At 35.0% G+C, this 12,194-nt stretch overlaps 1 protein-coding gene across 7 annotated transcripts in view; it reads right to left on the reverse strand.

Moving 5' to 3' along the window:
• Nucleotides 1–1,706: 1,706 nt before the first annotated feature.
• Nucleotides 1,707–12,194, reverse strand: part of LOC118718312 (cytochrome P450 7B1) — a 148,441-nt gene continuing 137,953 nt past the window's right edge. For 4 of the 7 annotated variants that reach the window (XM_036437015.2, XM_036437016.2, XM_036437017.2 and 1 more), the window contains exons 6-7: nucleotides 6,299–6,606; nucleotides 5,337–6,267 (exon numbers count right to left, since the gene is read on the reverse strand). In XM_036437015.2, the coding sequence (XP_036292908.1) occupies nucleotides 6,310–6,606 (297 nt within the window). In that variant the 3' untranslated portion in view covers nucleotides 5,337–6,267; nucleotides 6,299–6,309. The other 3 variants (XR_006741576.1, XM_036437027.2, XM_036437026.2) reach the window with 3 other exon arrangements.

Consider the following 12,194-nt stretch of genomic DNA (forward strand, 5'->3'; position numbering starts at 1 on the left):
ATAATAACAATAGCTATTTCTTAGAAACAAAATATGAAATAAATGTTCTTTTGCAAACAAAAAAATATCCCCAATTAATACATACTTTATATTTTTAAGTATTTAAATTTGACTCAGTGATGAATAGATATTAGTACCTTTATTTGTTACTCACATCTCCCTCTAGTTTCTCCTATAAGCACAAAAGGTTGTAAGAGAAATAAAATGCTATCCAAACATTTTCTTTCTATGTAGTCTGCAATCTATCATGCTTTTTATAGAATGAATATAGTTAGAGACTGAGAACATAAACTATGCCTCAAATAATTAACAGTAAACTGTATCAAACTTAAAATTACCCAGCATAACCATGGTGTATTTTCTCTATCCAGCTGTACCTTAAGTAGAATATACACATTACTACTTACATGATCATGATTAAATCCATAGAGAATTCTGCAAAATTTTTGTTTCCCCAATAAATGCTTTTTAGAGTAAAACTGAAAACAAAGGTAATTATTTCATAGACTCTTAATTTAAGGACATAATTTACCATGATCATTAAATAATATTGCACTGACTAATTCAAATGCACACAAACACTTTCTGCATCTGAGGCAAATTTCCTTAAAACAATGACTCACATGAGTGTTTATTGAAAAGCCAAATATCTCAGTGAAATTCTGTATGGCCAGTAACTGAAGGAGCCACATTTCATTTCCATCAACAGCATTCAGTATGATATGCTTTTATACAGTTTGAATTCTAGCTTTATGAATAAATAGAATACTGCCTAAATATTACTGTTTTATTCATTGTATGTGGTAAAGTGATCTGCAAAAGACAAAGGCCATGTCTAATGGAAAGATCTCTCCCTTTTCTTGTTCTTACACATCTCTCCACAGAATAATAATTATTAAGAACTGTAGCCTAGCAAGGTCAGCCAGGTTAAAAGAAACTTATTAAAAAGTTTACTACGGCCTGGCTGGGTAGCTCAGTTGGTTAGAGCATCATTCCCATATACCAATGCTATGGGTTCATCTCTGGTCAGGGTGGTCAGGGCACATGCAAAGCAACCAATGAATGCAAAAATAAGTGGAAGAACAAATTGATGTCTGTCTCTCTCTCTCTCTCTCTCTCTCTCCTTCTTGTTCTTGTTCTTCTTCTTCTTTCTCTAAAATCAATCAACAAAATATTTTAAAATTTTAAAAAAGCTTAGTTACTGATATTTCTTGTATCTATGTTTATTTCCACATAAATTACTAAGCTAAAATATATTGACAAATACTCTGAATATAACAATTAATATTATTTTTTAAAGAAATATATATTTTGTTGATTTTTTTACAGAGAGGAAGAGAGAGAGATAGAGAGTTAGAAACATCAGTGAGAGAGAATCATCAATCAGCTGCCTCTTGCACCACCCCTACCTACTGGGGATGTTGCCCACAACCAAGGTACTGCCCTTGACCGGAATCGAACACGGAACCTTTCAGTCTGTAGGTCGATGATCTATCCACTGAGCCAAACCGGTCTCGGCAACAATTAATATTCTTTTAAGGAGAGTATCAGGAAATAAAAACATATGCATATACTATATGTGTATGTAGATGGGGATGAGGATATAGGGCTATTCAGACAGCAAAATCATTTCCCAAATAATTTGTCACTTGTAATCAGGTCTAACATGTTCCTATTAGGGAAATAAGAGGACATGGTCATTCATCTGTGCTTTAAAATTTGATTTATTGAATTTCTGTTGTAAAGCATTTTTTCTTACCTACAATCTTGAGATAATATACTTTCTCATAAATCCACATATGTACCATTTTAAAATCAAAAGATAGTATTAAACAACTGATTCAGGACAACAGTTTTTAAAAAAATATACAGCATTCCTCTGCCTAAAAATATACTTTAAAGCATGAGTATTGCCAAATTATCTCCTATTTAAAACTATGTAGTATAGCTTTTCATGAATTAAATTTATCTTACTCAAGAAGGCATTATAAATAAACATTAAAGCTAAAAAGTTTAAACATCAATGATCATTGATTTACATGAGCACTATGAAGTAGAATAAGTAATAATTGCTTTAGAGAAATACTAGAGAGTTTTATGTGATCACTCATTATAATTTAAAATAATGCTACAGGGAATGAAATCTTGGCTTGCTTACTTTTTCTTAATTGAGAATGAGAATATGAAAACCTAATAATGCAGTTCAAGTAAATAATAGTTTGCAACAATGGTGAATTTAGTAGGTTACAACAGTGTATGTTTTACTGGCATGTAATTTTTATTTTATCATTGTTGACATTATTTTACACTGAGATCAAAGCCTAGATAATTGTTAGCTTTAATCTTGGAAATGGGTTTTAATATTCCTGTTACATTAGGAGATGCTTATAGGAAAAGGTGCCCAAATTATTTTTTATGAGAAAATAAGCAGAAGTAATCATGTCAATTTTGAGTTAGGAAGATCTGTTGCCTTTGACTTGTGACCCAAAACTTAATGATGAAATGGAGAAGATATAATGAAGTCAGTCAGAAAAACTAAAAGAAGGCAGATAAAAGTTCCCATGTGGGTTGCTTATGGCATGCCTTATTTAGTGATAAATAGCTTTTGTCTAAATACTTTCAGAGCACTTAGTTTTTGATGATACATCATGATTGGTGGTCATTGATATAAATCAACATCATTATTTTTATTTGTTTCCTTTCATTTGAAACTTAGGGGAGATTTACAAATGAAAATATGGGTTTTTCTAACATGTAAAATATAGTTTGAAAAATTCTGAAGCCTCATTGACTATGTTTGGCTTTGGTTATTTTTGCCATACAATCATAAAAACTGATATGTATGTTTTAATGTGTGTGATTATCTACAGAGTAATTTCTCATTACAAAACATTATTGTGGAATTAATGATGGAAGATTGGTTAGAACTAGTGATAAATCAGAATTTTCGAATATTTTTAAAAAGATGAATTTATTACTTACTACATTTACAATAAATTAGTTGTGAGCACATTGCTTTCCCTACTATATTGTATATTCCTGAGGAAAGGTAACCTAGTGCATCACATCATATCTAGAATAGAGGAAATGCTCGATGAATGTTTGATCAAATAAATGAGTAATGCGTTAACTAATGACAAAAATTACTTCCTTTTACAATAAAAGTAGTTTTCAAAAGGCACAACATTGTTAAAGCATCTCCTTTTCAAGTTTACATTTGTATATTGCATTTCACTTTTCAAAATGTTTACACACCTTCCTACTGTGTTTCATCCTCACAACGAACCCTGATGTCGAAAGGCCTTATTATTTTTATTTTGAAAATAAGAAAATGAAACATTGAGAAGCAAACTGACTTGTTGATCATAACAAACCAGTTATGTCACAGCTTGAATCCTTGTCTTTTAACTTATTTCACCATGGCATTTTTTTTTCTATTCATAAATACTTTTTAATTACTAGATTTAAGCCTGTCATAGGACTCTCTTGTTTTGGTTCTCCTGTCCATTGATTTTGCATAATATTTTCTCAGCCATTTAATGTATTCTTTTTTTCATTTAATTTATTCTTATTTTCTATTCTAAATTTCTGCACATATTTCTCATTATAAATTTAGCAGAAATAAAAATGGAATAATTTTCTCCATTTTCTCTGCTGTAACATCACAGGAGTGTACTATTAAGATGATTTTAAGAATCTGAAGGTTTCCACTTCAGGTAAGATGGTGGACTAGATATCCTAGTACAACATGAATGGGCCATGTTTTGTGGCAGGCAGGAGATAAAGCCCCAGGCCTGAGTTGTGTGTATGTGTTTACACACTATGGAGGTTGAGGACAGGATGGAAGGTGGCTGGGCATAGAAATGGCAAGAAAAGTGAGGGTAGTTTAAGATTGGGCTTTGGCTTCTACTTCAAAGTAACAGCTTCCTGGGAAAATAGATAATTAAAAAATGATGGATACACATTTTGGACCATTGAATTAAGAAGGATCTGGTTTATAGAAAATACATTTGTGTAAATCAAAAACATTCAGCCAAGATAATAATAGATGTGCTATGAAAAGATAAACATAAAAACACATTAGAATATTTGCCTATGATGGGAAGGGTATGATGGTGAGGGTTAGGGATAAAACAGGATAAATAAATAAAGCCAGAGGGGGCTTGCTTGGGCCAATTATTATTGTGCACCATGAACTAATGGGTATAAGGACTATGATTATTCAATCCTATAAGCCTGAGGTTAAAGTAAAAAGAAGGAAGAAACAAACTCAATGGATATGTTAAAGAGCAGATTCAATACACTGTACAGAGGGAGGGGAGGAAGGGAAGAAACCTAGAAGATCTAAAGAAATTACCTAGGATGTAAATTAGAATTATAAAATAAGCGGAGAAAAGGTCAAACAACATTTAGTATAGAGTGAGAGAATCTAATAGAGAGCTAGAAAGAGGTAATATTCAAAGAGATAGTGGCTGAGCATATCTCATACTTGATGAAAGACACACATTCTCAGTCTCAAGAGTCACAAGCATGATAAATAGAAACTAAAAGCACTGAAGACAAAGAGAACATGTTAAAGCTGTCAGAGAGAAAGAGCAGACTTCTACTGAATAATTAGACTGACTAAAGGCTAACCGCTTGACAACGATGGAAGCCTTAGGAACATGTAATATCTTCCAAATATCGCGAGGAAATGATTCTCACCTGGATGTGTGCACCATAATAAAATCATGTTTCTAGAATGAGGGCAAAATGAAAACATCTTGAACCAAGCAAAAGTGTTGTTTAGACCACAGGACCTTCCCTAAGGAACATTTAGAGCATGTTTTTCAGGAAGGAAAAAAAATAAATGCTGGAAAATCTATTTGCTTATTAACTAAACACTTTAAAATGTTATTTAAAAATCAATTTCTGCTTTAAACAGTAGTGCATTTCTGAATATTAAAAGTTATCATTAATGTGGCATGAATTACCTGTGTTTTACTACCTGTTTTGCCTCTTTAGATAGAGCATCATCACTTATGTCAGATGCTAGACAATCAATTGCTTGGTAATCTGATCCTTGAAATCTTTTTAAAAAAAATGTATTTTATTGATTTTACACAGAGATGAATTGAGAGGGATAGAGAGTTAGAAACATCGATGAGAGAGATACATCGACCAGCTGCCTCTTGCACACCCCCCACTGGGGATGTGCCCGCAACCAAGGTACATGCCCTTGACCGGAATCAAACCCAGGACCTTTCAGTCCGCAGGCCGACGGTCTATCCACTGAGACAAACCGGTTTCGGCTGATACTTGAAATCTTTGAATCATGGACACAATGCTGCATTTGACATATCAAATTATATTTTATTACCTAGTGTTGTAATTCAAAATAAAACAAACAAACTCCAAGTCCAAAGGTGAGGTGTCAAGAACAAATATTCCTATCTAGTTTTTGTTTATATAAATAGAAGCATTTAGGAAAGACTAAATTGCAATACTGGCATAATCTTATGGTTTATACTAAAGCCAAATGCTACAATCAATCCTGTAATGATTTCAACATTTGTTTCTGCAATAAACCAATACTAATGTCTAGAGCAATTGCTGGATATATAATAGGTTTTGTGTGCTCTTATACATGAAATCTTATCAGATCCAACTTGAACATGAGTGGTCTTATATCAGAATAAATTTTGTCCTATTGAGCTATAGTATACAAGTAATAAAGAGCATTTATGGGTGATTAAATATTAAAGTAGAAGTATTTAATCTACTGCACAACTCATGTAATGAAAACATACCCTGATGATATAGATATTATTGATATTATACCTGAAGGGAATATTTTCATTCAGTCTATCTCCTGGAAATTTAATTTCCTTCTCTGTGAATTTGGGAGTTGTTAGACTGTGTTCATTTCCAGCACAAATTTCCAGTAGTACATAGTGTATTTACATATTAGAGAAGAATTTAGGTGACTTTTAAAAATCCCACACCTATTGCCATCTATTTACTATCACAGGTGAAAAATCACAGTATGTAGAAACTTAAAAACACTAAAGTTAAAAACACTAAACTTAAAAAAAAAGATGTTAATTTTGATGTCCATTTTCACAACATTCACTTGTTTTGTTTTATGAACAAGTACAAGCTGAACTGATCTCAGATAAAATAAAAGTTAGCACTTTTTAAAACAAAAGAAGCAAAGCAATTACATTTACCGAAATTAAAAACCAATTGATGAGCTGACGATGTTTAGGTTGGTTTTGATAGATCTCTCTCTCTCTTTCTTTTTTTTTTTTTTTTTTTTTTTTTTGCCTTTTAGCTTCTTTGAGATTTGACTTTGTACCTAAATAAAACATCAGAATCTGGGTACTGAATACCAATCAAGAAGCGGCCGTAGTCCAGTTGTACAGGTTTATCATCCATTATTTCTAAATCAAAGTAAGTTAAGAGTACAACTAACAATTGCTTTATTTCATTGATTGCCAAAAACCGGCCTGGGCATTTGCTGGCTCCCATTCCAAATGGTAGTACGTAATGCTTCAGCCTTTTGCCTCCTTTGAAAAAGTTGGTTTTCTTCTTGCCATTTTCTACAAAACGGTCAAATTGATACTCCTGTGAAGAAGAGATGGAGAGTGTTACAAGAAAAATTTTTTTACACAAAATAGTTTGAGTTCATGTCCACAGAGTGCTGACTCCTTCTTGTCTTAAAAGGCTCCTTTGAAGAAAATAAAACTTAGAGCAAATCATGTATGCACTTTCAGAAAAATTCAAATTCTACTAAGAAGTTATTTTTCCCACATAGAGTAAAATCCAAATACCTATATGACTTTCCTTCCCAGCACATATTTCTCTCCTATGCTGAATTTCCTAATTAAAGAGGCACTATGTCTATTTTTTGTTGCGTAAGGTGGGTCCTGACTCACGAGTACTTGATAAACCAATGTTGGTAGAAAGTCAGGCTCTGGCACGGGCACCATACTAATTAAGGATCTAGAATATGCTGTTTTCTTACTCCTTTCCAATCAGCTATTAGTGACTGGGATGAAAACTATGAACTTAGGATTCAATGCTTATGTTTTTTATGCAAAAGATATAAAATAATGAGATTCATATAAAGCACTAGAGAGGAGCTAAGCCACAAAATCAGTCTTGCCTGTTTTTTGATGTTGTACTGAATTTCTCCTATGACAGTTCTATTAGAATGAACTCTCTTTGGGGTAACTCTAGGATGGCAGGTGTTTCTGATATGTTTTTATAAATAAGCTCTATTACTTGTTACAGAAAATGATGGGAATGGTTCATCACCGGTGTTTGGCCCGCCATCTTCATTTACTCTCACTTGAGTTTGCAAGAGGAGACTGAGTGACCTTATTTCGGCCCATGGCGAATTAAACCATTGATTAAATTAACACGTGGCATGCATGAAAATGACCACATTTCTCCTGTGCTTGGTGCTCATTAGCATTAGGCCTGCTCAGCACACAACTTTTATATAAACTACATGAAATCAAAGGCAAAGAGCAGGTCAGATGAAAAGCATTTCAGGTTTAAACCTGGGTAGATGCTGAATTCATCACGAACCACCTAACTGTCTCACTTCATGCCAGCATTAATGTCAGTGAAATCATTTCCTTTAAAAGTATGGAGTTCACCCTCATTTATTTGGATACATATTTTGATAAATAGTCAAGCTAAGAAAACACATGTTGGGTAACTTCTATTTCCCTGTCACTTTCAAGTTGATGGAATCAAAATGGCAAAATTAATCTGCAGTAGAACACAAGTGTATTTTCCCACAGAGCAATTTCTGGGATGTATTCGAATAGAATCTAATCAGTTTGAAATAAAAAATCTCACTTCATCCCTAGAAATAAGGACACTCTTTGTTGACATCTATTTTGTTCCCAGAGATAGAATTACTATATGGCACTCTTTCCTGGTGAGCTTTTTCCATTACTGTGTTCTGGGCCTGCTTGCCCAAGTTCAGTACTGCTGCTTCCTGACCAATCTGAGGAGACCAGCACACTCACTGAGATCTCCTCGCTTTGGCCAAATAGTTTACATTAATTGTGCCATGAAATAATTTGTTAGAAATAGTCTCACGGGAGTCCCAATGTTTAATCCAGAAAGTACAAAAGGAAAACTTAGCTTAGGTTATGGCTTCACAATATCCTGGTTTCATAAATAAGCCAGAAACTGTCATGGCTTTCCTGTTCTCTGTGAAATGCAATATGCAGTCCTCTGAGAGGCCATGGCGATCGACATATAACAGTCCCCTACCCCTGTAACCTTAGCTAGTGTTTACATTCAGTTCCCTCAAATTTCTAGTCAATCAGTAATGTCATCCTCTAATTTTCCATCATATTCAATTTCCTCATACTAAACATCATAGACATTCCTATTTAGTTGGGATATATTTTGAAACAAGACGGGAAAAGACCAACTTCTTTTGCTGAGACTATCATCAAGATCAAAGGGCACATAGGCATAAATATATTTTTGAGTGGAAATTTATCTTCAGTTTGTTTTCCTTCCATTGCCAGGGCATGGAAAATCAGAGCAAAATGAAATATTAGGAAGAGCTTGTGGCCTGGCTGGCATGGCTCAGTAGTCGAGTGTCGACCTATGAACCGGGAAGGTGTGGTTTGATTCTTGGTCAAGGCACATGCCCGGGACTTGGGCTTGATCCCCACAGATCAATGATTCTCTCTCATCATTGATGTTTCTACCTTTCTCTCCCTCCCTCTTGGAAATCAATAAAAATATTTTAAAAGACTTTAAAAAAAAGGAAGGGCTTTTGTTTAATGTTGACTTAAACTCTTATAACCATAATAACTCAGTGCTTCCTAATTAAAGGGGGCCAATTAAATGCAATATTATTAAGTGGATAAGAATAAAAAAATTTTAAGAGAAAAGGTAAGACACTAAAATGTCCTATTGCTCCTCTAATGATTGCTTTGGATGACTCCTCAACATCTTCCTTCTGCATAAGATCTGTTGTGTGTGTGTGTGTGTGTGTGTGTGTGTGTGTGTGTGTGTGTTTTCATTTGTTTCTAGGTTCCAATGATGGTAATCACATCATTCTGACCTCTGACTGATTTAGAAGAGGGTATATGAACCAATCTCATCAGGGCTACAGGAGAAAAGTTTGTGGGGACTTCTCCAGATGTCTTCTTGTGAAAAAAGAAATACAAACAAAGAAAGAAACCAACAAAAATAGTTCATCACCTTTTCTCCTCTGGACCTAGTTATATATGAATATGATGATTGCAACTGCTGTGGCTTTCTTGCCACCAGGCAGAAGACAGAGTAACCCACAGAAAATGGCAGAACCAAGAAATCCCAGGAGATTGTAGTATTCACACTGTCTTATTTATCTCTGTATTTTTTTAAAAATTATTTTTATTCATTTTGTACATAGAGGAAGGGAGAGAGATAGAGAGTTAGAAACATCGATGAGAGAGAGTCATCGATCAGCTGCCTCTTGCACACCCCCGACTGGGGATGTGCCCGCAACCAAGGTACATGCCTTTGACAGGAATCGAACCCGGGACCTTTCAGTCCCCAAGCCGGCGCTCTATCCATTGAGCCAAACCGGTTTCGGCTATCTCTGTATTTTTTAAGCACCCAACTAGGTGCTATGCACATAGTAGAGGTTCCATATTTGTTTCTTGACATTCAAAAAACTGGAAGATATGTGATTCAGAAAAGCCATGGCCTGTTTATGTAATGTAATATTCTAGGGTCTCTTAAGCTTGAACATCCTGAACAACCTTGTTGGGTTGGGAGAACCTATGTTCTGCTAAGACTATTCCGTGTCTATGTGCTCCAAGAATAACTATACTTATATCTGAAGTTAGTCTTCCTCATGTTTTTTCACTCAATGGCGATTGTCTGTTTTCTATATCTAAAGCCTGGTCCTCTAATTCAGGATATGTAGTAGACAAAAGACAGGATATGGGGAATGTGGGCCTCTGGTGAGCTCCTGGGCCAGGGCTCTTAGGGACAAATGGTCAAGGACAGATTTGCCTTCTGGACAGTGAGTGCATCGTTGTTTTTGGATGGGCATGTGTTATAGAAACACCTGTCTTATTGCGACCTTAAGTTGTTAAGAACAAAATGAATCAACTTATATGCTCACTAGTGGTAAATTCTCAGTAAATGTTTATAGAATGATTACACAGGACCTTGCCAAGTCATAAAAATGGCTCTGAACTATAATTATTAGCATTCCACAACTAATTTCAAGAAAACAATACCATGTCAGAGAATTAGCTGGTTAATTTTAATATCATCCAGGTACAACTGACTGTTGTTAAGTGTAGTAAATAATAGAGTGCTCATCTACTTTAGTACGAGCTACCCCAGTGATGCTAAACCAGTAGTCACAATATTGCAATTTCACTCTTCCACAGGTTTAGTATGAGGCCAGTCCTTCCAGTTACTATTAAGATTGGCCAATATATTATGTAAAGTTTGGGAATGTGCTTGCAGCATATAAAAATACCAGAGAAGAAATATAAATCAGCACACTTTCAGTAGTTAACTTTGATTTAAAAATCCCTAGAATTCTAACTCATGGCCTTTTCTACCACTAGGGCAGGGTTAGGAGTGGAGGATCGGAAGAACTCAAAGAACAGTACCATAAAAAAACCAGTGGTGAGTTGGCAAATATTTCTTGAGTATTTACTGGTAACTTTTTTTTTAATTTTTAAAAAATTATTTTAGAGAGGAAGAGAGAGGGAGAGAGAGAGACAGAAACATCAATTATGAGAAAGAATCATTAATAGGTGCCTTCTGCAGAGCTCTCACTGGGGATCAAGCCAGCAACCCGTGCATGTATCCTGAACAGGAATGGAACCTGTGATCTCCTGGTTCATAAGTTGATGCTTAACTCCTGAGCCACACCAGCCTGGCTGGGCTTTCCTGGTAACTTTAATGTTGATTTTACTATTATGACATGGATGGTAAACTTAATAACTATTGGATTAATCATATAATAAAAATGATGTTAAATATATTAAAAATTACAGACTTAGCGGGTTTGGCTCAGTGGATAGAGCACTGGCCTGAGGACTAAAGAGTCCCGGGTTTGATTCTCGTCAAGGGCACATGCCTGGGTTGTAGGCTCAATCCCCAGTAGGAATCACTTTCATCATTGATATTTCTATTACTCTCTCCCTCTCCTTTCCTCTCTGAAATCAATAAAAATACATATTAAAAATTATAGCTGGAAATAAAGCTATTTAAAATTTTAAAATACTTTCCAAATATTAATTATTTATTTGCCCTGTTTATTGACTACCTATTCATGGGTGAAAATTTTGATATTAACAAATGTGGAAATAAAGCTTGTTGTCTGGGAAATGTTCATTCACTCACTAACACCTTACTTCTGACTTACATCATCATTCATTTAATGTCCCTTCTGAAACACACAGAAACCATATGTACATGCTCCCTCGCCTAAAATTTTTGCCTACAACCAATGTAAATTATCTCATTGTATTTGAAGTTGTCCTCTTCTTATTAGTTCCCCAAATTCAACAATATTTTAATCCGGCGTGGCTGTGTGACATCTCACTTAGAAACTGGGTTTAACAGTGGTTCACCTTTTGACCTGCTCCAAAGGAGAACAGAGGTTTCCCTTTAAAAAATGGCCTCTCATATACAAAAACCACTGCCACACCAGCATTGCTTCCTGATTCGAACAGGCAGACTATGAGTGCATTCAATTTGCATGCAGGTGGTGAACCTCTGAAGTGGTATTAAGGGATGAGCCAGTGTGGATTAATTTCCAGTCTTTGATATTCATTAACTCCAGCTTTGGGGGGAAAAAATATGAGATGACACAATTGCCCTTAGAGCTTCATCCGTGAGCAGCAGCTTTACAATCTCAAGTTCCTAAAGCCATCCTTATTGCTCAAGAAGGGGCACATATCTTTAGTAAGAGGTGAAAACGTATACGGACTTAACTACGACTATGATGGTATTTAACTTGGGGATATCAACCCCATTCTGGAAACACTTAGCAAAATCTAAGTGTCATCATTATTTATTCTCTCAGCCGCCTGTCAATAGCTTGCCCTTTCAACAATTCTCTGCCACGGAAACCTAATTATGCCCTAAAGGTAATGATGGCCAAGGTACAGTGTCCATTTCATTTGATGAAACTAGCTCTGAGTCTCATCACTGTATTC

The sequence above is a fragment of the Pipistrellus kuhlii genome, unplaced genomic scaffold (assembly GCF_014108245.1).
Source record: "Pipistrellus kuhlii isolate mPipKuh1 unplaced genomic scaffold, mPipKuh1.p scaffold_m20_p_14, whole genome shotgun sequence".
In the NCBI taxonomy this organism is placed as follows: domain Eukaryota; kingdom Metazoa; phylum Chordata; class Mammalia; order Chiroptera; family Vespertilionidae; genus Pipistrellus; species Pipistrellus kuhlii.